The 25,585-nt window shown below is 56.9% G+C and overlaps 2 protein-coding genes across 4 annotated transcripts; one reads left to right on the top strand and one right to left on the bottom strand.

Moving 5' to 3' along the window:
* Positions 1–2,810: 2,810 nt before the first annotated feature.
* Positions 2,811–15,321, top strand: ATXN7L3 (ataxin 7 like 3). 2 transcript variants are annotated; one of them, XM_024206814.3, is made up of 12 exons: positions 2,811–3,076; positions 4,512–4,644; positions 7,821–7,992; positions 8,596–8,693; positions 9,559–9,581; positions 10,347–10,392; positions 11,104–11,135; positions 11,476–11,544; positions 12,455–12,498; positions 12,791–12,829; positions 13,783–13,916; positions 14,174–15,321. In XM_024206814.3, exons 1-12 carry the CDS (start codon positions 3,026–3,028, stop codon positions 14,320–14,322), a joined length of 990 nt encoding a protein of 329 aa, XP_024062582.1. In that variant the 5' UTR covers positions 2,811–3,025; the 3' UTR covers positions 14,323–15,321. The 2 variants fall into 2 exon arrangements, with proteins under 2 accessions (XP_024062582.1, XP_024062581.1); XM_024206813.3 differs by having other exon boundaries at positions 2,813–3,076; positions 12,791–12,862.
* Positions 15,322–15,356: 35 nt separating this feature from the next.
* Positions 15,357–25,447, bottom strand: TMUB2 (transmembrane and ubiquitin like domain containing 2). 2 transcript variants are annotated; one of them, XM_024206815.3, is made up of 3 exons: positions 25,000–25,447; positions 22,770–23,366; positions 15,357–21,731 (listed from the first exon to the last, which is right to left on the bottom strand). In XM_024206815.3, exons 2-3 carry the CDS (start codon positions 23,339–23,341, stop codon positions 21,377–21,379), a joined length of 927 nt encoding a protein of 308 aa, XP_024062583.1. In that variant the 5' UTR covers positions 23,342–23,366; positions 25,000–25,447; the 3' UTR covers positions 15,357–21,376. The 2 variants fall into 2 exon arrangements, with proteins under 2 accessions (XP_024062583.1, XP_029768095.1); XM_029912235.1 differs by lacking the exon at positions 25,000–25,447 and having other exon boundaries at positions 22,770–23,736.
* Positions 25,448–25,585: the final 138 nt, after the last annotated feature.

Genomic DNA, 25,585 nt, shown 5'->3' with positions numbered 1-25,585 from the left:
GCTCAGTGTCTCGCTCCCTTTTGTTAAGCGAATCCAGTTTTGGACGCGCCTGGTGGTCAGAGGCTGCTGCTAACAATAGGCGGCTAGGGAGAGCCCCAAACTGTTGGCAGACCCTGGTTTGTTCTTTGTACCCATCGCCCGGGGTCCACAAGCCGCTCCCTGCTCTCCAAGGGGGCTGCGCTGGGAGAGATGCACAGTGGGGCTTATAAAGGGAAGAAGCCAGTTTTGAAATCGGTATTTCCTCTTTCTGACTTGGAGGTGGGAGCTCTGCCCCGCCGCAAGCCCCGAGAGTGCAGGAAATCTAGGGCCCCCGGGGGGGGCTGCTTCTGGAACCCCTGCAAGGTGGGGTAGGGACCGCCTCAGGCCTCTTTCCTCTCTGCGCCATCCTATCCTGCCATTGGCATGATGCAGAAGCTGGCAATATGGCTCCTAACTGGATGGCTCGGTTATTTACTGGGTGTGTGCAAGGGGGGGGCGGAGAGGTGTAGTTCCCCAGGCTGCCCTCTTTTAATATCCGATCCATTTATCTCTCACTCACTCACACACACACACACACACACACACACACACACACAGCTGCTTAACACCTGTCAAACTCCTATGATCCCAGGTGCATCTGTCCCTGGGGAAGGTGATGCAGCAGAATTGCTTCTAGTGGATGTGGGAAGCCAGGAGGCCTCCTGCCATGCATGGTTATTCCAAAGCGGGGTGGGGGGAGAGGCAGATCAATGTTGACTTTTCCCAAAAGCCGGGAACACCCCGACTTCCCTTCGACTAGCCCGTGGTGATGCCTCTGCCCCATGGCTCTTGCAGGGGGTGCAGGCTCAGGAAGGGGCTAACAGAGCGGGGGCAGCAGCGCGGGCCCCTGGCAGTGCCTTCTCCTGAGTTTACTCCAGCAGACAGAGATACCCTCTGCTGCGGGTGCCCCAGTGGGGGAGGTAGCTGTTGGCAGGGCTGCTGGTGCGGAAAGGTGGAAGGAGCGCCCTGTTCTCCACGGCGCTTGCTGCTTCCTGGGATGAGACTGTCTCACGGCGAGTCACGACCTGCTGCTGCTCTGGTCCCGGCTCTGCAGGCTAAGGTGCCGTGTCCTGGCGCAGGGCCCGAGTGCTGTGGTCTCTCTCCTTGCTCCGCGTTGCCTTCTCCGCCGTGTCAGGATTGTTGTTTTCCTAGGCTGGGGCTCCGCTTGCCTGGGAGAGGCACTGTTTATCCGAACTGGCCTCGGGGAGAGGCTGCGTTTCTAGCTAATGAAACACCAGAGCTCGGTGACTCCACCAGCCCGCTGACCTGAGGCTTGGCATCTCGGGATGATTGACTTGGGTGTCACGCTGGGAGCTGTGTTTTGGGGTCCTATTATTTCTTTGTATTACAGTCGTGCTTAGAGACCCCGACTGAGACCAGGGCCTGAGGGGCTGTAGGTACACAGATTATCCCTGCAGCATGGTCCAGTGGGTGGAGCACGGGGCTGGAACTCAGGAGACCTGGTTTCTGTTCCTGGCCTGCTGGGTGACTTCAGGCAAGTCACTTTGCCGCTCTGTGCCTCAGTTTCCCCATCTGAAAAACGGGGAGAATGATCCTGACCTTTGAACTCTACTGTTCGGAGGTGAGCGGTGGTGGTAGCATTAATAAAAAGCTCGCGGGGCAAATAGACAAGACAGACAAAGGGTGGGAGGGGAAACAGACGCAGAGGAGAAGTGACTTGCCCAAGGTGGCACAGCAGTGGCAGAGCTGGGACTAGAACTGGTCTCCCGCGTCCCACTCCAGCGCCCTGGGTGCTGCTGGGCCGTGCTGTCTGTCCTGTACGTCCCCTAACCCACGGCTTGGAGGAAGAGGTGATGGTGATTTAGGGACTGGAGAAAACACCTGCTGTGAAATAGTTGCCTGCCTGACAGGTGAAATGCTGTTAATCGCTTTACAAACGAGAGGGGCTGAGTTCGTCTTGCACGAGGGGGGGGTTCCTCACATCCCTCCACTCCCCGCCCTCGTGCTCCCTGCCAAGTTCTTTGTGTGCTGCCCTGTCATCCCCCTCTATTTTGGGGGCTCCCTGTAACCCCCCCACCTCCCCCCTTATGCCAGGGACTGTCCCCCCCCCATTCCCTCCTCTGTGGGCCCCCCCTCAATTATTCCTCCTTTATTTCCTATCTGGGCGGGAAGGGTGTCCATGCTAACCTCTATTGAGAGGATGGGCAGAGCTCACCTGGGGTGCTGGAATGTGTTAATGGCTGCCATCTGCCGGTGCTTTGATCTAGAGACCCTTACAGACCCGGTGGAAGCTGACTGTCCCCTGTTTTGCCCCTTCCAGTTGGCCTATTTTTCACCAAAATCCATAGGGGTCTGCCTACTGATGCCAAGGAGAACCGGGGCTCTGGCATCATTTTCGCAGGCCTTCCAAAAGGAGGAGGGTCCGTTCGGTGAGCAGCTCTCGTTTCCAGGACAAGCTCTTCGTGAACCAGAACGGCTTCACAAAGCGCTGGTGTCCGTTGCTTTCCGGCCACTGTGCCAGTCTGCCCAGCGCCTAGCAAGGCGGGGGTCTGGTCAGAGAAATAAATAAATAACGCTAGCAGACCCCGCTTTCCTTACAATTGTACCCAACCCTCCCATGACAGCCCCTTGCATCAGAGCCGGCTGCACTGGTTGGCGACCCCGGCGCCCTCTGACTAGCACGTGGGGCTGGTTTGGAACGGTCCAAACGTGGTTGTGGGCGGAGGTGTGCCCTGTCGGGATGCGGGCACTGGCCGCGCACCGGTGCCGGGAAACGGAGCCTCTTGTGCCCCCTGTTTGTGGGTCGCTCATCTAGTCCGTCTGTCCTCCTCTGGCCAGCGCAGGGTTGTCTCTGTGGTATGTTCTCAAATGACCCGCCGGATGGGGCTTCCCTGCGTGGCCGAATGGGCAGAGGGCGCTCTCGAGTGGGTTTGGACGGTGATCTTAAGCGCTGACTTTAGTTTCTCCGCTTCTTGTCCGTGCAGCGGCCTCCCAGCCTGGCCTGGGCTATGTGCGTTCAAAGCGTCTTCTCCACTAGCGTTTGCAAATGAAAATGGAGGAAATGTCTTTGTCTGGCCTGGATAACAGCAAGCTGGAGGTAAGCGGGAGTGAGCCGGGACCTGCAAGCCTCCAGAGAGCCACTTTCCCTTGGCGAATCCTTCCCACCATCCTGACTCAGGATTTAATGAGCCCGTTTTCCTCTGCGCAGAATTGTCTGTGCAGCAGGCAGATCTACTGGCTGATCAGGGAGCAAGGCGTGTCTTTGCCACTCCTCTCAGCCCTGCAGAGCCAACAGGATTCCAGGCTGCGTTAGCCACAGCTGCACGGATGCAACCCCGGGGATGCAAGGGATGGCGGCGGGGGTAGAATTTATTACTGGGGGTGATGCTGGGAAGAGCCAAGCCTGACTCGTGGGTCCTGAAATGCCAGGAATGTGGATTCCTATAGTGCTGGCCTTTGACCCCTTTATGGTGCACCCAAGGGGAGGGATGTGGCGAATCGCTGGGAAACCAATGACACTGAGTCAGAGGGAACGCCAGTGAAACTGAATTCCGGAGCTTGCCTAGGGAAGGTGAAAGAATGGGCCCACAGCTTTACACGTGCGCCCAGGGCTGTCCTGGGGAAAGTCCTGTTGGGTTGTTGGACGGGGGGCAGCTTGCTGTATTCCTATGGAGAGGAGGGACCCCTCTTTCAGGGTGCAGGCGTAGAGTCTCTCTCCTTCCTTGCAGTGTTAGTGAGGAAGCAGCCATGTGTCCAGGTCTAACTGGAAGCCACGGATGGGGGTGGGGGCGCGAGAATCCACCTCATTGGGGCCCCCGATTCTGCCCGTCCTGAGCGGACCCCTCTGGGAGGGGAAGAGTCTGGGTTTGCAGCGGGACGTGGGTACATCCAGACCATGCGACTTCATCCCAGGACGAGGAAGATCGAGGCAGAAGGCTGCTGTCTTGTGGGGAGAGCTGGGAGCCATGAGACTTCCTAGGGTCGCTCCTCTGTGCCTGCTTCTGCCCCTTCTGTTGCCTTCTGGGGGAAGAGAGCAGGGAAAGCTCCCTGATCCCAGACTCTTCGCTCTTCCCCCCCCCCCCCCCCAATACCTCCGTGGCTGGGGGTAAAGCGGCGACAGCCTCGGGTGGGAGACCACATGCAGCTGGGCCCTGCGTAGCCACCAGTGGGCACCTGCTCCGGCATTGTGGCGTTTGCTGGGACGGGCAGGAAACACGCTCAGGAAAGGTGGCAGCAGTTGCTCTGGGGTACAGTGCAAGGGGAGGGGGTGTGAGTGGGGGGCAGTGGGGAGGGGGCACCGATTCTTTGCAAGGGTGGCGGCGGTGACCTCTGCCCCAAGCTCTAGGAACCATCTTGGATCTGCCATTCAAACCCACGGCGCAGCGATGGCCACTAAAACCAGCCATTGTCCTGCTGGGGTATTTCCTGTTCCGGGCCTGGGCTGTTGAAAATGGCAGGGGGGTAATTTCACCTGGTGGGATGCAGTCGGGTCTCCCTCCCCGCGGCTTCTCACCGGCTCTGTTGGGCCCCAGGCCATCGCTCACGAGATTTACTCGGACCTGGTCGAAGACGCCTGCCTGGGGCTCTGCTTCGAGGTGCATCGGGCGGTCAAGTGCGGTTACTTCTTCCTGGACGACACGGACCCCGACAGCATGAAGGATTTCGGTGAGTTCCCTCGAGGGCCCCTTTCCTGCTCCCTTCCCCCTCCTCTGACTTAAGGGGGGCAGAACCGGCAGGAGCGTTCTAGGAGGATTTAAAGGGACAGGCCAACTTGGCTCTTTAGAAATGGCGAATGGAAAGCCGGGATCCGGTTTCTGATGAGGCCCCTTCAGATAGCAAAGCCTGATGCGTCCAGAAATGCCCTTGAAGGCCACTTTGAGTCTGGTCTGCTCCCGCGTTGAGCTTTGAAAGGGAGACACGGTGCTACAGTAAAAAGCAACAGAGGGTCCTGTGGCACCTTTAAGACTAACAGAAGTATTGGGAGCATAAGCTTTCGTGGGTAAGAACCTCACTTCTTCAGATGCCACAGTGCTACAGTAGCTACCCAGCGACAGGGTAAACTGGCCAGACACGCAGTGTGGGTCCACGCGCGGAGTGAGTGAACTTGAAACCCAGTCGGGATACAGGGAACCATCCTGGATCAGATCAATGGTCCGTCTAGACCAGTGGCTCGCCACCTTTCCAAACTGCTGGGCCCCTTTCAGGAGTCCGCTTTGTCTTGCGTGCCCCCGGGTTTCGCCTCACTTAAAAACGACTTGCCGACAAAATCAGACCTAAGCATACAAAAGTGTCACAGCCTCTAGTACTGAAAAATTGCCGCCTTCCTCAAATTTATCCTATAATTATCAAATACATCAACTGGAATATAAATATTGTCCTTCCATTTCAGTGTATAGCGAGCAGTATAAACAAGTCATTGTCTGTATAAAATTGTAGTTTGTACTGACTTCGCTAGTGCTTTGTACGTAGCCTGTTGTAAAACTAGGCAAATATCTAGGTGAGTTAATGTACCCCCTGGAAGACCCCTGCGTACCCCCCAGGGATACGCGTACCCCGGTTGAGAACACTGATCGTCCAGTCTCCTGTCCCTGACATTGTCCAGCACCAGCTGCTTCAGAGGAAGATGCAAGAAACTCCGCAGTTAGGGAATAACCAGCCCATGGGGAAAATGTTTTCCTGGCCCTGTTCACTGGAGGCTGCTTTCTGCCCTGGAGCCGGAGGCTTGTCCTTTAATCCTTGTTTTCCTCCAACTCCTCTGAGTTAGGCCTTGGCTAAGCATAGGAATTGTACCACTTGCACTAGACGCTCAAGGGGCTGCAGCCTCCCTCGTGTGCGGGCAGCGATCCCGGTGTAAAGCTGCCGTAGGTGGGTGAAGCTGCTCTGGTTCGGGAAGGGGAGGAAGCTGTGCGGGCAGTTTCACGGTCTCCGCACCAGGGCTTGCACGAGGCTGGTTAGCATGTGCACGCCGTAGTTGTAGCCGTACAAAACCTGTGAGTTGCTCAGGCTGCGGAGTGGCCTTCGGGATGTGGTGTCGTCAGAGAAAGGCAGCGGTTTTCAAACCTCTGGGGTCCCTCTAAGCCAGAGGTGGGCAAACTACGGCCCGCGGGATCGTCCTGCCCGGCCCTTGAGCTCCCGGCCAGGGAGGCTAGCCCCCGGCCCCTCCCCTGCTGTCCCCCCGCCACCGCGCGGGCAGCGCTCTGGGCGGCGGGGTTGTGCGCTCCTGCCAAGCAGAGCGGTAGCATGTCTGTCTCTGGACGGCCCGGCTGCCAGACATGCTGCTCTGAGCAGCATGGTAAGGGGGCTGGGGGGTTCCGGGGGGCAGTCAGGGGACAGGGAACAGGGGGCGGTTGGATGGGGCGGAGGTTCGGGGGGCGGTCAGGGGAAGGGGAACTAGGGGGCTTGGATAAGTGTGGGAGTCCTGGAGGGGGGGCTCGGTTGATCAGCACACTCGTTCCTGGGTTCCATGCCACAGAGCGATGGGCACCGGGGGGGGATCCCAAAGAAATCTGCCCGTCTTCACTGACGGCGCGTTTAAAAAGCGTGACGTGTTTGCAGTCAGGTTGGGCTCCTGCGCCGGTCCCTCTTCCTGACGTGAAGTGAGAAACCAGTTTAAAGAGAAATTCCCAAGTGTGCCGCTTCATATTGGGTTATGCAGAAACCTTAACACGCTCAACCCACTCGGGGGGCTTGGTTTGGGTAGCGAAGGGTCAGACAATAGAAATGTATCTAAACCTCAGACTTGGCCTTTCGGTGAAACTTTCATTTGCCTGACAAAATCTAGGGCAAAGTCACCTGGAGGCATCAATACACGCATGGCGTTGGCTGTGCTAATAGGATCTGTCTCTCTTGGGGGGGGGGGGGCGTGTTGGAGGGCAGGGGGGGGACCTCGGGTTCGGTAGCCTCAAATGGGGGGGGAGGGGGCTGTCTGGGGACTGGCTCTTAAACTGACCTTGTTAGTGAGGGTGGAAGGGGAGTTTTTATTGTAATCAGAAAAGCGACTGTGTAAAAACAGCCTTTTCTCAGCACACGGCTCCTTGGGGCCCCAGCGACTGATGTTACTGAAACAAACGACAAGTTTTCCCCTGCGACTGCCGCAGGAGAGGGAGCTGGAGTGGATTCTGCCACCCTATTGCTATGTATCCGTATTCGAGTACCAGCCCCGACCGAGCTTGGGCTCTGGGGCAGCGCTTTTCCAGTCGGGCTTCGGGGCCCCCCTCTTGCCTCAGTTTCCCCTCCCTCCCCAGTTCATCTTGGGAGGCTGGTTTCTGCCAAGGAGCTCTGGAGGGTTACTCAGCCTAGCCAGGCCTTTCTACTAGCCCTTTCCTGGCTGTTCTTCCCGCGCACACTCACAAGGCTGCCCTGGTATCCCTCGGCAGGCCTCGCTGGTCATCACCTGCTCCCCATCCTGCGGCCCTTGCATTTATCCTGGGGAGCTGGGCTATGCCTAGCACACATGTGGCAGAGCCCCACCCCCTTAGAGGGCCAGCTCATCCTGCGACCGGCCCCGATGGTGCCAGGTGCTGTACGTATTCCCAGTTCCCAGGTGGAGTTGGAAGCCTGGATGCCTAGAGATATCAAACGTGCTCTGTGTCCTGAGTCTGCTCGGAGTCCGTGGGAGCAGGGGGCTCTCGGTATCTCCCCAGGGCCGGGTGCTGGCTTGCTGTTGAGGCGGGAGAAAGTTGGGCTGTCGTGGAGACTCTCCGAGCAAGCTGGAGCGTTGTGTGGCTGGGGTGAGGGCTCAGGGACGTGACGGTGGACACTAATGGGCCCCCCCACGGAGGTGGTCCGTGCCTGCCCCGTGGCACCAGAAGGGCTGACGCTTGTGGCCCCCTCTTTCTCAGAAATCGTGGACCAGCCCGGCGTGGATATCTTCGGCCAGGTCTACAACCAGTGGAAGAACAAGGAGTGCGTGTGTCCGAACTGCAGCCGCAGCATCGCTGCCTCCCGCTTCGCCCCCCACCTGGAGAAGTGCCTGGGGATGGGCCGGAACAGCAGCCGGATTGCCAACAGGAGGTGAGGGCGGGCGGGGGCTGGGAGCAGTGGTTGCCGATCACAGAGCCCTTTGTGGCCACAGACCGGACCGCAAAGGGGTCACGGACACCGAGCCTGCAACGCATGTATCCCCACTCGGGGAAACCGAGGCCTAGGGAACCTTAGCAGGGCATTCTGGTGAGTCTGTGGCAGAACTAGGTTTAGAACCCAGGAGTCCTGACTTAACCACTAGGCCACCCTCCCTTCTCTGAGCTGGGAACAAAACCCAAGAGTCTCGATCCTCTTCGTTTGGGAACTGCTGGCCCTCGCCCCCCTCCCAGAATCAGGAACAGAACCCAGGAGTCCTGACGCCTATTTCCCTAATTGCAATTAACAGAGTTTTTTGTAAAACCTTAAAATTTTTGAAACCGCCATGCACTGTATTTTGCCCCCCCCCCCCCCCCCCCCCGTCCATGCAGTTGGCTTGTTGCTCAAGACGCTCCTTCCCCCTTTGCTGATCTCTGTGGATGTGGAGTTTTGTGGGGTGACTGGGTGTCCCTCGGGCCGTCTGCTGGAGGGTGGGGGGCAGGCCTCCGGAGCTGAGCGCCCTCACGTCTGTTCCCCCCCCCCGCACCCCCCCAACAGGATCGCTAGCAGCAACAACATGAACAAATCCGAGAGCGACCAAGAGGACAACGATGACATCAACGATAACGACTGGTCCTACGGCTCCGAGAAGAAAGGTAGCGGGGCTGGGGGTGGAGGTGGGGGGCGAGTAGGTGGGAGGGTCCGTCTTTGTGCAGTAAGGGGCCGGATCACCCCGCCTCTGACACCCAGTGGGCTGGGCTGTGACAGACCTCCCCGGGGAGCCATGTTGAGGGGCAGTGTGAGAGGTAATGGGGTTCCCACCCCCCATACCTTAAGCCTGGCAGCCCCACTGAAGGGCCTGCCCGTGACTTGCTCATCAGTGGGGCAGACGTTGGTCCCAGCCCCTCGTGCCCAAGGTCACGGGGGGGGGGTCTGGAGCAGAGCCAGGAAGTGATCCCCAATCTCCTGAGTCCCAGCCCAGAGCCGCCACCACAAACCTGTCTTGCCTCAACATGGGGGGCTGGGAAATAATCTCGCCTAGCTCCTCGCTTGGGGGTGGTCTTCGTGCGGCCTCTTTCCGGTGCCTCCTTGGCTCTGCGTTCTGTCCCCTGCACCCCAGCCCGTCTCTGCCGGTTACCCAACGTCCTCGGGCAGCCGGCTGAGCTGGGGAGGCTGTTGGCCACGTGGACACCAGGCCGAGAGGCGCATTAAGCACCTGGCAGAGCGAGAGAGTCTGTGGCTGCGTTTCGTGCCCTCGGGAGCCGCCTAGCCCGGCTGCGGCAGGGTGGTGGTGTGGGCCGGCGCCGAAAGGGTTAAAGCAAAGCAGCGTGGGGTTTGGCTTTCGGTCCCTTCTGGCCATCCTGTCCCATCCCCATTTCCCGCCCCGCTCCGACGGACCTGGGCCTTTTCAGCCTGGCTCTCCTGCCCCTGGAGGGGACGGGGTCCGAGGTTGGTTTGGATGTTGTGATGGGGGGCACTGTTAAGGCTAAAGAACAGTATTCCTTTCTCCTCCCTTCCTAGCAAAGAAGAGGAAATCCGATAAGGTACGTGCTGTGTGGGCGAGGGGATGTAGGGTTGGGGGGGAGGAGAACCAGCAGCTGTGAGCTCTGGGACGCAGGCTGGCGTCAGGTGCGTGAGGTCTGCAGGGTACATACTGGCAGCGGGGCAAGGGAAGGTTGGCCCGGGAGCATGGTCCTGCCCTGATCTGCATGCCCCATGGTGTCTCTAGTGCCCATCGCGGGTGCAGGGAGCGGCCGGCAGCTCGGCTCATTGCTCGCTGGGGGGGGGAGGCCATGCTCCGTTTGCACCCGTGGCCGCATCAGGGAGCGAGACTTTCTGTATGCGCTGCCCCAGCACTTTCTGCTACGGCGGCCAGTTCCCTGCACGGGCTGCTCTGGGAGGCTCCCACGAACGTTCCTGGTTAGTGCCATGTTTGCACGGCTGGCTCTGTCGACTCCTGCTAGTCTGTCAGGGGGGAGAGGTCAGTGCAGGGCGGGGAAGAGCGATCAGTGGGGTAAATGGGGGGGTGAGTTGCAGCCTAGTTCCTAGAGAGTGAAGGAAGCCGGGGGGGGGGAGGCCGCGGGGGCTGTGGGGGGGGGGGGGGGAAGCCCCCGGCATCAGCAGGTGGCTCGCTGGCCCCTTTAGTTCTGGTCCCAGGTGAGTGCGTTCCCTTGAATAACCAGGGTGAGGGTTGTGGGTGTGAATGACCAGATCCCAGGGGCTGGGCAGGGAAGGGGACGGCCAAGGTGCATTCAGACCCCGCTTCATTCTTCCTCTTCCCCAAAGCGTCTGTGTCTGTCTTATTCCAGAACCCCAACTCGCCCCGGAGATCGAAATCCTTAAAACACAAAAATGGTAAGTGGCGAGGGGGCGGGGCACCTTGGCGAGGGGGCGGGGCACCTTGGCGAGGGGGCGGGGCTTAGGCCAGCTGGGACTGGCGCTCCCCACTGCCTCTGGGAACAGGCCTGATGTCTCGGCGGGGCGGCCAAGCCCTGCCATGACTGCGACAGCGCAGCAGGCGGGACCCGATGCTGGCCTGAGCCGTGCGGCAGGGCAACCGCAATGTCCTGGGGAAGCCTGGGACGTGCGATGCTGGAAGGGGGAGCAGTACCAGGGCATGGCATTAGCCTGCAGCAGGCATTCCTTGGGGCGAGCCCCTGGGGAAAGCCAGCAGGCTGCTGGGTGAGGCCTGGCCGGCTCCTCACCTGTACCCCAAGAGAATACACCGTTCCCGACTCCTCCTCTGCATGCTGGGCCCTCCATCCCCCCTTTCCCCCCAGGCCTCTCTCATGCCCCCTAAACCCGCTTCTCCTGGCAGCCCCTCCGCCCGCCCCCACCTGTGCCTGGCTGAGACAGAGGTCCCTGGGGCAGGGACTGGCTTCCTATGGGCTCCGTCCAGCACCCTGGGGACGCACGCGGGGCTGCCCGAGGAGAGGCTGCTCGGTGGCTCTCCAGGCCCGGGCAGGGAGGGTGGGAGTGTGGCTGGCCTGGGAGTCCCCATCTCTCCCTTCGCCCGAAGTGACAGACGGCCGCGTCCCGTGTCTCACCATCTCGTCCTCTTTTCAGGGGAGCTCAGCGGGAACTCGGATCCCTTTAAGGTGAGTGTAGGTGCGAATCCATGTCGGGAGGGGAGATGGAGGGTGGGGGGGGGACAGCATGGCCCAGTGGGTAGAGTGCTGGCCTGTGACTCAGAAGACTTGGATTCTATTCCCAGGTCTGCCACTAGCTTGCTGGGTGACCATGGGCAAGTCCCCTCCCCTCCCTGTGCCTCAGTTCCCCTCCCGCCCCTCACCCGGTGTATTTAGATTTGAAGCGCTCTCAGGCCGGGGCTGGTTTACACCGCTCTGGGGCCCTGATCGGGGTTAGGGGCTACAGTGCTCTCACGCTGCACCCCTGACTGTGCTTGTGACACTCGGTCACCCTTGTGTCTCCCTGCAGTACAGCAACTCCTCTGGAATCAACTACGAAACGCTGGGTCCCGAGGAGCTGCGCTCGTTGCTCACCACGGTGGGTAGCCCCTTGGGCCGGAGCTGTACCGACGACGGAAAGGAATCTCGCCCCGCTTGGGAGCCAGGGCTCCGGGGTTCTGTCCCTGCTGACTTGCGTTGTGGCCTGACAGCGCCGCTCTGCACTTGCTGCGTGGCCTTCCCACTCTGCTTGGGGCTTCAGCAGTCCAACTAGCCAGAGAGTCCGGGGAGCATCGCTAGGTTGCCCCGAGACCCCAGAGAGTCCGTCGTCCCTGCTCGGGGGATACAGAGCCCATGAGTTAGGGTCCAGGGAGGTTGTCCGAGTCAAAATCCCCACACCTCCTTCGCCATCCCCAGGAGTTTTTCGCTGGTAGAGCCCCTCGTCTTTAATATCAGCCTGTAGCTAGGAAGCATCTGATAAACTTGCAGCTACATTGCCTGCCCTCAGCTTCCTGACTGCATGGGATGGGGGTCTTGGCTACTCCTGTGGAGTCTCCCCCCGGCCCAAGCCCTTCCTCTTGGGCACTGCTCCTTGTTCAAACGCTGCCTACCTCCGATGCAGTTGACCTGCCTCTGCAGCAATGAAATTGATGTCTTGCTGCTTACCCCGCCACTGTTGCCTGCTGGGCTGGGAATAGCAGCAGCAAAACTGACCAGTCTAATTGGTTTCATGCTGCGGCTGCTTGGGGAATACTCTTACCAGCAGCAGCAGAGGCACTAGGGCTGCCCTGCTGCAGACTAGGGAAGACAGGGCTGCATTGAACCATAGATGGAAGGTTGCCCTGGGGAGTGAAATCTTTCAAGCTCTGGGCTGCCCCCGGAACCAGGGGGAACCTTGTGTCTCTGGTTGCCAAGGAAGGTCCCACGTTAAGGGTGTTTGAAAACCACACATAGCAATACCTCTGCGCTGGGACACCTCCGGTTGCTCACCCCGTCTGTTTTCTCTCTAGCAATGTGGGGTGATCTCCGAACACACCAAGAAGATGTGCACCAGGTGAGAGCACTGCCTTGGGTCTCTGTGTCCTACTCAGGGACTCTCCGAAAAGTTTGCTCAGGTGGCTTGGCCTCGCTGCAGCCTGGGACTGCATGGTGGGGGGGTCGTCTCCTCCTGTCCTAGGAGCAGCTGTTGCTGAGTTACTGGCAAGAATCACCCCCTCCGCCCCCCAAGCATGGCTTTCCGGGGTGCAGGGAGGCAGCCCGGGAGCAAGGGTAGGGCTGGAAAGTACAGGGAAGGGGAACAAAAGCCACTGTGTGCTCCAGGCCTCTGAACTCCTGTGTCCCCGCAGGTCTCTGCGCTGCCCCCAGCATACAGACGAGCAGCGGAGGTCAGTCAGGGTCTACCTCCTTGGACCCTCTGCGTAAGTGCGATCAGACACAAGCGGAGCCGAGACGCGCCCGTGGGAGATGGAAAAGGCTCCTCTGGGCCTGCTGCCTCCAGGCCGGGCTATGCAGTGCCAGCTCTCTGCGCCCCGGCGGGCTCGTCTCGAGGAGACGTTGAGCGAGGCCCTGGCGTGGTGTCTCTGGACCTCAGCCGAGTGCAGACAGCAGGGGCAGCCACTCCCCCAGATGTGCCCTTGTTCGGCCCCAGGTCTAGTGGGGACTTTGCCCAGTGCCGTGTGGGTAGCCCTGGGGAATGTCTGTCCCAGGTTGGAGGCAGGTGACCGAGTGTGGGATAGCAGCCCAGGAAGGCGCACGGAGGGGAGAGGTTTTGGAGACTGGCTGGGGGGGGCTCGGTTCCTGGAAGGAGGGAGTCTGTTCCAAGTGGGGGGGGGGGGGGCAGAGGGCTTGAGGCAGTGTGAGGGGAGAGGAGCTGATTCTGGAGGGCTCTGGGGAGCAGCAGGAGGACCCGAGGGTAGGGCTCTCTGCAGGAGCTGGGCAGGGCTGTGTGGCTCCCTCCCCACCTGGGCCACCTGGACTCTGCTTCCACCACAGTCAAAATCTGGCTCCGAGGGCTGGCCTGGTGGTAGCGGGAGGACGGGGACCCTTTGAGGAATGCTCAGAACCAAAGCACCCTTGTTTGTTACCCCCACCCCAAAACAAATGGAACAGCAGAAGCCCGGGGGGGGTGCAGATCCTAAGGCCTCGTTGGTGCCCAGTCCCACCAGAGCACATCTCCTCCCCCTGAGACCTCCCTGGCCCCATCTGCCTGCTCCCCTCGCTCTGCAGGGGAACCCGTTGCCTGGTGGGGCGCGGGCTCAGGAGCAGGGTGGGGGGATTGCTGCGTGCGGCTAAGGGATGTGTGGAAGGCTGTGACCCCTCTCCCGTGTGCCCCCCCCAGCTCGCTCCCGGAGGCAGAGGGCAGCGTGGAAAATGAGGGCTTTGACGTGTCGGAGAGCCAGGCCATCATGAGCCGGCTGCAGTGGGACGGCTCCTCGGACATCTCGCCCTCCGACTCGGCCTCCTCGAAAGCGAGTAAGAACTGGGGCCCGGGGGTGGGGGTCTCAGCCGGCTGCCGGGGTCCTGGGAGAAGTGCCCTGAGGAATCGGGGCAGCTCCCCGGTCCACCGTGCCCTCGGGAGAGGGGGCAGGCTGCCCTCCCTCCCCCCAGTTAGGAGGAAACCCCTCTGCTTTCCTCCCAAGGCTCTGGGGAGTGGGGCTTTTCCCTTTGGTTTGGAGTGGGGGGAACATGGGGCCCCGCGGCTCACATTCCCTCTTCTCCCTTCGGCCCAGGTACGAACAACTCGGAGTCACGTAAAACCAAAAAGAAGAAGCCGCACCTGAGCCTGGTGGGGGGCACGCCGGGGCTCAGCTCCAGCAAGAAGAAGAAACCCAAACCGCCCGCGCCCCCCACCCCCAGCATCTACGACGACATCAACTGAGGGGCGGGGGCGGGCGGCGGCCCCTGCGCCGGGCCTGTCCTGACTCTGATCGCGCCCGGAGGAGCCAAGCGACGCCTCATACCCCCTGCTCTATTGACTGTGAAGAGAGAGAGCCCGTCTCCGGGAATCGGACTGCGCGGGTGCAGGGGGCACCTGTCTCCAGGAGGGGGTGCTGTGGAGCTGGAGGACGTCACTGCCTGCGGGGATTGTGGGGCATGGCTGACATGTCCCTTCCCCCATGTCTATTTATTCTGTGATTTTTACTGGATGTCCAATCATGACTATATGGTGACGTCTGTCGCTTGGCAACACTAGAGCCGGGTGTGTGTGTGGGTGGGGGGGACTGAGCGGATGCCACCCTGGGCCTTGAAGGGAGGCACCGGAGAGGAGGGGTGCGGGAGCCAGGCCATGCCAGCCCTGCAGCCTCCCTGCCTTCTCTGACTGACGAGCCGAAAAGTCAGGGGATCTGAGGGGAGGAAAAGGCCCCTTCAGAGCCACCTCCTCCAGGGAGCAGGGTGCTGGCCTCTGAGGAGGAGCTGGTACAAGGATCAATGCCCGGGGCAATACAGGCCTTCCCTTTTACTTCTGTCATGGGACTTCTGGACGGGCCTTGATTTGGCATTTTGGGGGGGGGGGTGCGTTCCTCCTTCCTTCCGCCCCCAGGTGGGGAGGGGGCTGGCTGGTGCCAGGTCCGCGCGCCAGAGCGGAGGGCGTGATCTGATGTCCCTGCTGTGGTCCGCTCTCCCCGCAGGGCGGTGGCCGTGTGCCAGCCTCGCTCTGTGCGGGTGCTCGCCGGTCGGGCAGGCCCCAGAGCGGGCACCTGTCGGGGCGCTGTGTGAGGACTGCGGGGTTCGGGGAGGGCGGAGGCTGGATGGTAATACACATTCCCGTGGGGTCCCCCTCAGCCGGTTGTACCTCCTGGCATGGGGAAGTGCCCTGGCTGGGCTTGGAGCTGCTTGGCTCCGTGATGTTGCTGGCGCTTGTTCTGCCATCTCTGCCTGGGGGGGGCGGGGCTGCTGTACTGTAGGGGGTGTACATGCCTGCTGTGGGGCAGGGGGTCCCATCGCCGTGCTCTGCCTTGCCTAGTGTTGCCCTGGGACTCCGGTCGTACCCTGTGATTGGAGGGAGCTGCTGGCTGGGTAAATGTTGGGACCCTCCTGTGGCAGCTGGGCCCGTGACACAGCCTTGCTGGGCTCTTTGCCGGGCCAGTGTTCTTGCTCGCCGCACGGCACGGGTCTCCGAGCAGCGAGGCTGGTGCTGGAACGATTCACTGCTTTAAAAACACACTGCGGGGAGGGGGGGATCCCCAACGGGGGGAGAGCTCACTAGCCCCCTCCCCGCCTCCCATCTCCCCTCCCCTTGAGCTTTCGGACGGGACGAGTGCGTGCCCACTGAATCACGTTGCTTGGGCTGGTCTTTGCTAGAGACGAGCCCCTTCCCCTGCACACTCAACGTGCTAAGCGTGGCCCAGGCCCCATTTTCGGGGCAGGACCCCCTCCCTCCCCCCAGGACACATGGTGCTTCCTGCTGACTTGGAAAATCGAATGCTTCAATTTTCGAGGTGTCTTTATTTTCCTCTCATCCCTGGGTGGCCCCTCTGGGCTTCTGATCTTCCTGGGGCTTCTTGTCACCAGGAACCAGACCCCGAGTGGGCTTCTCCGGTTGGTCTCGTGGCTCTTCTCCTGTCTTGTCTTGAATTTTCCATCTCTGCAACTCTCAGCCAGCCGGGCCGTGCCGCCCGTGTGTGCAGAGCAAACCTCCCAGGGAACTGAGACCCGAGCCGACTGCGTTTATTTCTTCTAGGCCTTTCTGCGATGTGAGCCGGCTGATTTTTTTTTGCGGTCGGGGGGAAGAATTCAAGCGGTGGTCGGTTTCTGAGCCTTTTGCTAATGGTGACCAGCGTTGCTGCGGGCCTGCTCGCAGAGAACCTCTCTGGCCTGCAGGTGGCAGCGTCTGTCTGACGCTCCCTGGACGCTTGAGTGTGAGCGAGGCTGCATCCGGATGCCTTGCAGGTCCCATCAGCATCTGCAAACCTCCAGGTTTCTCCTTTGCTTTCCCGTTGGAGCCGTGGCTCTCAGTCAGCCCTCTCGTGCGTGCAGCTCTGCTCTGCACTGGAGGGGTCTGGGGGGTGCCCTCAATGAAAGGGCAGGAACCCAAAGGCATCCTTTTGAGCAGAGCTTTCAGGCCGAGCTAGCGGCTTGGTCACGGTGGGGGCTGCATCTTGATGTTACAGGCCTGGTGCACACCCCTAGATTAAAACCAGGGGGCCACTCTCGGAGAGGGGGAGTGGAGGAGGCACCTTTGACACTCAGCAAATGTGTGTGGCACAGGGCCATGTGCCTCGGCTGCAGTCGGAGGCGGCCAGTGGTCTGCATAGGTGCGTGCTTTGCCCATTGTGGTTCTGGTATTGCTACACCTTCCTTCTGTTCCTGCGAAGGGTGGGGGTGTGCAGACCCAGCCTTTCCCACGCAGCTTTTGGCTTGGCTCGCCAGTACAGCCGCCAAGCGCCTGAGGCGCCGATCGGCTGTAAGTGGCCCAGAACGTCTGCTCCAGATTGCCACGGGCCTCGTCCCAGAAAGGTGAAAATGGCTAAACCCCGATCAGCGGCTCTGCTGGCTGGCAAATATGAACGGAATCCCGTAGTGCAAATGTCCTGCTTCCCACAGCCTTGCCGATTCCCTGTCTAAGGTAACTTATGAAATGCACCTGTCTGACCCTAGGAAACCTTTGTTCTGAGCTAGACTCTGACCTGGGCTCCCTTGTCTGTCTCTTAAACTCCTGCCATTACATATTTCGAAGGAAGGCTGTGGCTGCAGAGACTAGGCCTCTGGGGAAGAGGACGTGTATCTTTAAGGGAGAGGAGAGGAGTCCCCCCCAAGTTAGGTGTCCATTTGGGCTTGGGTGCAGGTAGGTTAATCACAAGTTGCCTCTTCATCCCATGCCCTTCTTGGGGGAGGGAGGGAGTCTAGTTTTTAATCTAGGTTAAGAATCATGATCGTCTTGAATGGTGGATGAATTTATGAAAGGGGTGGCAGAGATTCAGGGTGTGAGCTGGAGGCAGGTGTCACATGCACAAGCATTTGACCCTGTAGACTGGGCACTGACCTGCGGTGCCCTCTGCTAGTGAGTCCAACGCTCCCTTGGACAGGGTGTGCCAGGATCTTCCGGGGGCTCGGAGCTTTAGAATGACAGGATTGCCGGTGAGTGTGTCCCTATGAACTGCTTTGCAAGTGTGCGGGATTGAGTTGTCCCCTACAGCCGGCTCTCTCATCCAGGTGGCTAGTCTTAGTGGAGGTGATCACTGCACCTCGTTTGCTGCTTGTACAAGGGAACAGTGTATCCCTCCCTCCCTCCCTTTGAGCTATGTAGCTTCTCCAGCTCCAAGCCAGGGAGACACTCAGCCACAATCTCCAGTTTGACTCCTGGCTTGTGGTCATTTTAAGCTGTGCCCTTCCCCTGCCTGCTGGTGCACTTGCACGGGGTGCCTGAGCTCTCTCTGGATGTGGTTGACGTCTCTTTACGTGTTGTCTTTCCAGTCGACGTAGCTGCAGGCTCCTCGCACCGCTGCGGTTTCGAGTGGAAGCGATGCTGCTAGCTTTGGGGCATAGCTGCATGGGGCTCCTACATGCGATTCTGAACCGAGCATCTCTAGAAGCTGTCGTTTGCCCCCAGCCGGGACTCCTAAAAGGATAATTCCCATGGCATCTGGGCTTGTCAACAGTAGGAACAATAGAACCTTGAGGGCCCAGGCCTGGACCACTCTCTTGCAGCGCCAGTGTGTGTGTTGGATGTTGATCTAGACCTTTCTGTGGAAGGAAGTCCGCTCGGCTGTAATAACACATGGGCAGCGGGGTCTGGAACAGGACGAAGCAGGCTTTTCCCTCTAGGCTTCAACTAGTTGTTGCTGACCAGTGGATGTGTGTCGTGTGGGTCACTACAGCGCAGTGCGTAGAAGGCAAGTGGATAGTGGAGGGTTAATATCTTTGTCCTGCATAGCATATTAAAATAACCTGCTTAACTAGGTGAATTGGTGGGACTAAAATCCTTCCTGCAGAGGAGGACCGTGGTAGTTCTAAGCGTGGCTGGTCGTCTACCTCCTCAGTTTGATGATAAAGTACACTGCCTCAGTGGCTACCATGGAGGTACCGGAACATTGTGGACAGGACTGTCCGTGAACAGCTTGAGTCTTGCAACTCCAGAAAGCAAGGCCCAAGAGAGAACAACCCAAAGGAGCCCAGGCTGGACCCTGTACTGCAGCTGCTGGTGGGAAGCACAGCCGCATTCGAGTTTTACATGCAGCCGCCGAGAGAATGATCCAGGCTGCTTGTTTTATTTTTCCTTAATCACAGGCTCTGTATCATCTCCCCCCCCCCTCCCTTTTTTTATTTTTAAGGTAAGCCTGCTTCACTTGAAACCCTGCATTCTATCATGATACTGGTCATGAGGAGGGTTTTAATTGGTAATGATATAAAAAACCTGCACCTGGGACTTCCCCATTGTGTCCCTCAACACAACTGTCAGGGTGTGGGAAATGACACAGGTGGTGATCACATGGGGGAAGGTGGGGTAAGTACTGTACTGTGGTCTTGAAATTTTTATTTTTGCATATGTAATCCATCCTGTACAGGTAGTTCCAACTTTGTAAAATCTGTGTATTCCCATTAGTGGATTGTGGCTGCCCCTGTAAATAAAATGCATCTTGACTTGGTATCAAAGCCTCTTTTCTGTATAATGTCATTCACCTGCAGCTGTCTCCCCTTCTGACTAGAACTACAGCTGCGGGGGGAAGTGGTAATGGTTATAAGAGCTGTGGGTTGTGTTTTTAAAATTCAAGCCGCTTCCCACTCCCCCAAGAGTTTATCTCTAACTGTTAAACTGCATGAGGAAGAACGGGAGTTTGGCTGCAAAAGGTGCAAACTGCCACACAAACTGGACTGGAAGGGACTGTCGGGGGGGGAGAATGCAACTGTACCCTTTCATCATGCACTGAGACCTGAGAGACTTGCTGCTTGTAATTTTTAGAGTAGTCCCGGCTGTGACCATCACACAATGATGGAGGCCTGCCCTAAAGGCTTTTTGCACTAGTATAACTACTTCAGGTAAGGGTGTGGGTTTTGTACCAAGATTGTTATCCTGGTAAAAGCCCTGCTGGGAATCTGATTATGCTAATATGGCTAATTCTCACTCAGGAAGCAGAATAAGCTATATCCATAAGCACTTTCATCCCTGTTCAATTGTGCCCAATGTGTTTTGGGGGGAAGGGGTGCTGCTTAAGGGGCACCCCTTCTCTCAGCCCTTGTCTAGGGGAGAAACTGAACTCCCTGGAATAACCCTCCAGCTGGATGCTCTGTTCTGGAATAATCATTCCCCTCACAAAACAGTAATTCTGGAATTAAACAAAAGACATTTGAGAGACTGGTCTACACTAAAGCTTTAAGTCAATGTAACTTAAATCGCTCAGAGGTGTGAAAAAGATACCTCTCCCCCCCAACCAACCCCCAAAGCAACATGAGTTACATTAACTGAAGCACTCTCCACCCCGCATGCTGTTGGTGGGAGATGTAGCTTCTGTCTCTCGCAGAGACGGAGTAATTATGCTGATGGGCGAACGCTGTCCTGTTGGCATAGCGTGTCTTCACCAGATGTGCTACAGTGGCATAGCTGTGCCAATGTAGCGCAGTAGCATAGACTTGTCCTAGAAGTGTTCACGGGGGGGAGCTATTTCAGAATAGCGTATTCAGGTCTAGCTATTCTGGTCAAGTTCCCGCTGTAGGCAAGGCCTCAGCTGTAAACCAGGCAGTTGCATGGCTCCTGTAGGCCTACTTCCCCCTGCTGCTTCTCAGAGCTTTGAGTTCCTTACACGTTCATACTTCTCGCACTCCTGTGCGTGCAGGCAGTTTCTCTTCTGCCCCCGTGCAAAATAAAAATCAGCCTTCAACAACCAGGAGCAACTTTCAACATGTTCATTAGCTGACTTTAAACAAAATCCACTGTAGGGCCTGTCTTTATAAATGCATTCCTAGAAAACGAGGGCGGGGAGGAAAGTGCTCTAAAGAAAGTTAAACATTTGTCTCAAAATGGCTGGGATAGGCACAAGTCTACACCCCCCCCCCCCCCCCGGGGGGGGGGGAAGAGCACTCGGCAGAAGTTGCAACCTTCTATTTAAAAAGAATTCCTTTAAAAATAGTTCCCTCCCATTTGCACCAGGTGCCAGTGAGAATATTTGGTCTTTAGAATTAGCACGTTCAATGCAAAGCAAGCCTGCTCAAGCAGGGAGGAGGTGCCAGACAGCCCTATACCCCTGAAAGGGGCTTTTAGGGCTTAGGCCCTGGTGGAGTGCACACACGCTGCACTCATGTGCTGAGTGAGCTAGCCTCTTGCAGGAGTGGCAAAGTGACAGAGAAGTACCATGCAGGGCAACATGCTGTCTCATCACCACGGAGTCCGTTCTTGGGAGTTTGGCCTATCCTAAAGCAAGCCTGAGCATGCAAACCTACAGCAGCTGCATTCTAACAGGGCCCATTCCTCTACAGCAGAGAGGACAAACCACGAAGCCAGAGTTGCTTTCTGCCAGGCTAGAAAGTGGCTCTTTTTACAGGACTCCTTCACGCAGCTGAGACAAGCTCCGAGTGCACAGGCTGAGGCTGCTTGAAAGATGTTCACGAGGCAAGGGACAGAAGGTCCCTTTCCTCATCTCTACCTGAGAGCAGTTGCAGCAGCACCTTGGGAGTGACGATTCGTCTCATGACATAAATGACACAGGTCAGTTACAGCACACAAGCAGCACCCGGCAAAGCTGTCCCCTTCTATGGAGGAACAAAGTCTCATTAAGCAGCAGCAAGGTGAGGAAACAAACAGTGAATCTAGGGGTCTCTCTTCCACATTGCTGGATACAGAAGGTTCTCTAGTATTTGAGCAGGCACGGGGTTCCCTGGGCCCCCAGCCACTTTCCCTAACACCGTTTGTCACAGCACATTTAAAACAAGCTATAAAACAAATGCTGGGTTCCAATTAAAGGGACAGACAGGAGTATCTACCCCTCCAACTTTGCCTCTTATCGTCCATACATCCCAAAAACCAGGAAGCTGAAGAAGACAGTCACCCCAACCAAGGAGACCGTGGCTGGCGCAGTGAAGAATTGGCGGTAGTTGATGCGGCAGTACCAGATCACAGCCAGCATCACCACGAAAACAGGGAGCATTAGATTCCCTATGTTCACCGTGACCCCTGCTGCTTCTGCTGGGGTGACCGCCGAGTCAGGAAGGGGAGAGCCGGCGGTCTGCGAGAGGTGGCAATGGATCACACAGTTGTCCATGATATTGAGGGAGCGGAGGGTCCGTGCCTGGTCCTGGAGTAGCTGGCCCTGATAGATAAACTTCATCTGATTTTCTTGTCCTGGGAAATATTTGCTTTTCAGGAAAACAGAAAGAGGCAAAGTTTAGAAGAGAGGCTTTAAAAAACCAGTCCTAAATGCAGCCAAGACTAGTGTAAAACCCAAACAATGTAGCAAGGTTAAACCTCCTCAGGATACAGGATTCAAATGTAGTCCGTAAGTAATGGTCAATTTCACCATCCTTCCCAAACCACAGCAGCAACTACTAACTAGGAGGAGTTTAAGTTTACAGAGTGGGGAAGTTACACAGCCCGATGACTGCTCCTGCCAATTCCAGCTGCCACTGAAAACGAAACCAAAGTTCACAATGGGTTCAAACAATTGGGCTCCAATCCAGATTAGCCCCCCTGTGCACGACAGCCCTTGTCCCAGAGAGCACATTATAGACACTAGCGTTTAGGATTTACCTCTTGACGATAACTGGGTTCATAAAAGAACTAGATAGATTCATGGAGGGCAGGTCCATCAATGGCTATTAGCCAGGGTGGGTAGGGCTGGTGTCCCTAGCCTCTGTTTGCCACAAGCTGGGAATGGGCGACAGGGGATGGATCACTTGATGATTAGCTGTTCTGTTCATTCCCCCTGGGGCCTAGTGGGTTGGGCACTGGAGGGGGACTCAGGAAAGCTGGGTTCTAGTCCCAGCTCTGCCACTGGGTTGCTGGGTGACCTCGGGCAAGTCACTTCCCCTTCTGTGCCTGTCTCCCCGGTGATAAAAATATGGATGAGGATACTGACCTGCTCTGAGATGAACTGATGAAAAGGGCCATAATAGGTAATAGCACAGACCGACATTTATACAGAGTAAGAGCCAAATCTGTCCAAGCCATCACTTACCAGTGAGGGGCACATCGTTAGACATCCCAGAGAGAGATTTAATGGTTGCTACACATTTATAATCAGGCACTCTACAGACACACAAAGGGACAATCCTCACAGAACCTGTGGCAGTGCTTGTTGGGGGAGGTTTGCTCCCTTAACTCTGGGCCTCAGAGTCAAGTGGGATCCTTTCCCCATAGACTGCAAATCCCCTTGATGCCTCTTACATGGAACTTACCTCTTGAGAACACCCACAGTGTCCTCCGGTCTCACCATGGCCACCTCTTCTGTGTCATTGAGGAACTTGAGACGCACTTTGATGAGCCCGGAGCATGGTTCACTCTCCTCCCTGATGTGTGGCATTTGCGAGGTTCCTTGGCTCTCTTGACCCGGCTGTTCTAGGGCACTGGACTCGCTGGAGGATGTCCTTTTGGGCAAGCCTTGTATGTTCAGCAGATGGTCGAGGCTGGAGTCAGAGGTGCTGCCATTGCCCCCCTGCTCAACTGCAGGGCCCAAGTTGGATGCAGCACCCCCTTCCTCTTCGGCTTTTTCTTCTGCACTATCAGCCGACCCCTGGGGCTCAGTCGGCTCTGACGTTACTGAATTCCCCACGTACCGTTCGACGTGGCTGAGATGGATCACTGAGGATTCGCCCGTAGCTACAATCGTTCCCAAAAGCTGGTTGCTGCCATCTGCTACATAAGTGGAAAGCCACGCCAGAACCAGAGCCAGGACAAGAACCACCACGCCAGTCACCACCGTTACTTCATCCCCCAAGCCTTCGAAGATGGTCATGCCAGGGGGCTCCATCTCTTGGCTTCTTGCAGGAGCTCAGCTGCAAAGAAAAAGGAACTCCGCTCCAGCCATGAACCAACAAAAGGAAGGTGCTCCAGAAGGGGAACCAACTGAGGCGGTGTGGAGCCTAACAGGAAAGAACAAGCAGTAGTTTCTGCCTTTCCAATCGCTGAGACCCTTGCTCGGTTTTAACATTTGTCCCTTTCCCTTAAAAACAAAGAGCACAAGCACCTATCAAATGGGACATGCACAGCAAGCATAAGGGAACCATAACCAGCCAGGTTAACATGAAAGAAAATTAGACAGGCTCTCCGAATGTCTTCTTAGTTCTTTATCCTCTAGCCGAGAAATAGGCGTGGCAGAAATAACTATGGTTGGTTTGTTTTTATGACTCCCCAGAACGTGACGGCCACATTCAAGCAAGTGGAGCTGTTTTTCTCCTAGCTCAACTTTGCCACACAATCCCAGCACTGAACATAAACAGTTGCTGTCCAGCAGTGGGGACCTCTGGCCTGTTTTCTGGCAAAGTTCACTTTTTAATGTGACATGCAACTGCCCTTGGTGTATCTACCAACTACACAATAAATCGGTGGGAGGGGAAGGGTTCTCTTACACTTATCTTTACTGGCATAGTTAAGAGGAGAAGAAAGGAAGCTAATACAGAACTAGAGAAAGTTAAGACAGGTAGAAGCAAAGCAAGAACGACCACGTTACGAAACTTAAATATCAAATCAATTTAGCAAATGGCAAATCAGCTTTTTCCACAGCAGCGCCTTCATTAATGCTGGTATAATGGACCATTCAGGTATGAAACATCCCCAACCAAATACATTAACATTTAAGAAGTAATAACCATATTAGAATGGCAAGAAGAAATTCTTCCACGGTGCCTTCCACAGCAGAGGATGTAAGCAGAACACATGAGCTGGAAAATCAGGTCAAACTAGCACCTCTCACAGATGAGGAAAGAACACATTCTGTGCCTTAGCCACAGAACTCCTGGGGCCCATTCTTAGTTTGGCATTGGACAGGTCACCTTTGTACCTCAGTTTCCCCATCTGCAAAATGGGAATGGTGATATCAACCCATTTCATAGGAGGCTCACGAAGGTCAACTCATTCATTTTTAAAGGTCTCGGAAAATAATGTGAAAGTGCTCTAGAATGGCAAAGCAAAGACACAGAAAAGTTTAAATGATTGGAGACATACTGTACAGATATAGAAGGATCCTTTCCATGGATCAGGGAAAGACATGCCCACTCACAACTCAGACATTTTTAGAAAAGGAAACAAGCATATTGCCAGGGTCCGCAGCTTTTCATTAGAGTAATAGCCAACCCCTCTTTTTCCACATCTCTTAGAAGCAAGTCCCTGTAACAAAGACCTGAACTTGAAATCCTAAGTAGAGAAATTTAATTTTGGGAACAAGTGTCACACAGATTAGTCCCTCAATGATATTTACAATCATGGGTTCAGTTCAATTTACCATGGAAGACTGTGATTAGTGAGGGGGACTTGGATTGTAGTCCTGGCTCTGCCACTGATCATGGATAAGTCACTTCCCCCTCCCAGTCTGTCTCTCACTTTCCTCATCTGTAAAATGGGAACATTCACTCACTCGCCGTAGCTACCTCACAGGTGGGGGCACTGAGGGTTGGACTGGCTAATACTTACACAGAGCTTCTGGGAAGTATCTATGCTATTCACACACTCAGCATCATTGTTGGTGCCATCTAAGAAAGCACCAGTCTGCGCGTGGACCACCCTTGGAAAGGAGAGGGCATGTTCTGCCATTTCATGGAGTGCTGAATCCGAGACCTTTTCTCCACTTACGTTGCTGCAAAAACCTAAGATGATGAAAGACCTGGCGCACACCCAGCCCAGCAGGACCAGAAGCCCAGGGCTGCCCTGTCTGAGACAGGTGGGCCGCCCGCACGGTGCATAGAGGAAGAACTTTGTTTCCTAACCCTCCTGGAGCCCTGACTTTCCCCGGCCCATTTCCATGGGCCGGAGACAGGTACCTGCAGACAGAAACCTCGGCCAGGGGAGTTACCTGAAGGGAAGCACCGAGGCCTCTCAGACCTGGGTGGGGAGGGATTAGACCCCGCTTGTGGGCTGCGTGTTAACGACACCGAGCGAGCAGGGAGGTGGCATTAATAGCGTGTGTGTGTGTGTGTGACATGTTCCCAAGAGATGACATGGCCCCAACAGCGGGGGAGGGGGATCAAGCCCGGGGGGGGGCAGAGCCCGGGGGGGGGGG

The sequence above is a fragment of the Terrapene carolina genome, unplaced genomic scaffold (genome assembly GCF_002925995.2).
Source record: "Terrapene carolina triunguis isolate 2854851 unplaced genomic scaffold, T_m_triunguis-2.0 Scaffold193, whole genome shotgun sequence".
In the NCBI taxonomy this organism is placed as follows: Eukaryota; Metazoa; Chordata; order Testudines; family Emydidae; genus Terrapene; species Terrapene triunguis.
The sequence above is the reverse complement of the archived record's forward strand: the minus strand, read 5'-3'. Positions and strand labels throughout refer to the sequence as shown.

Coding starts and splice junctions, on each gene's coding strand:
- TMUB2 (XM_024206815.3), bottom strand. CDS start 23,341: ATGGAGCCCCCTGGCATGACCATCTTCGAAGGCTTGGGGGATGAAGTA. Junction 21,732..22,769: donor ACTGTGGGTGTTCTCAAGAG/GTAAGTTCCATG, acceptor TTTCCTGAAAAG/CAAATATTTCCCAGGACAAG.
- ATXN7L3 (XM_024206813.3), top strand. CDS start 3,026: ATGAAAATGGAGGAAATGTCTTTGTCTGGCCTGGATAACAGCAAGCTG. Junction 10,393..11,103: donor ATCCTTAAAACACAAAAATG/GTAAGTGGCGAG, acceptor TCCTCTTTTCAG/GGGAGCTCAGCGGGAACTCG. Junction 13,917..14,173: donor CTCGGCCTCCTCGAAAGCGA/GTAAGAACTGGG, acceptor CCTTCGGCCCAG/GTACGAACAACTCGGAGTCA.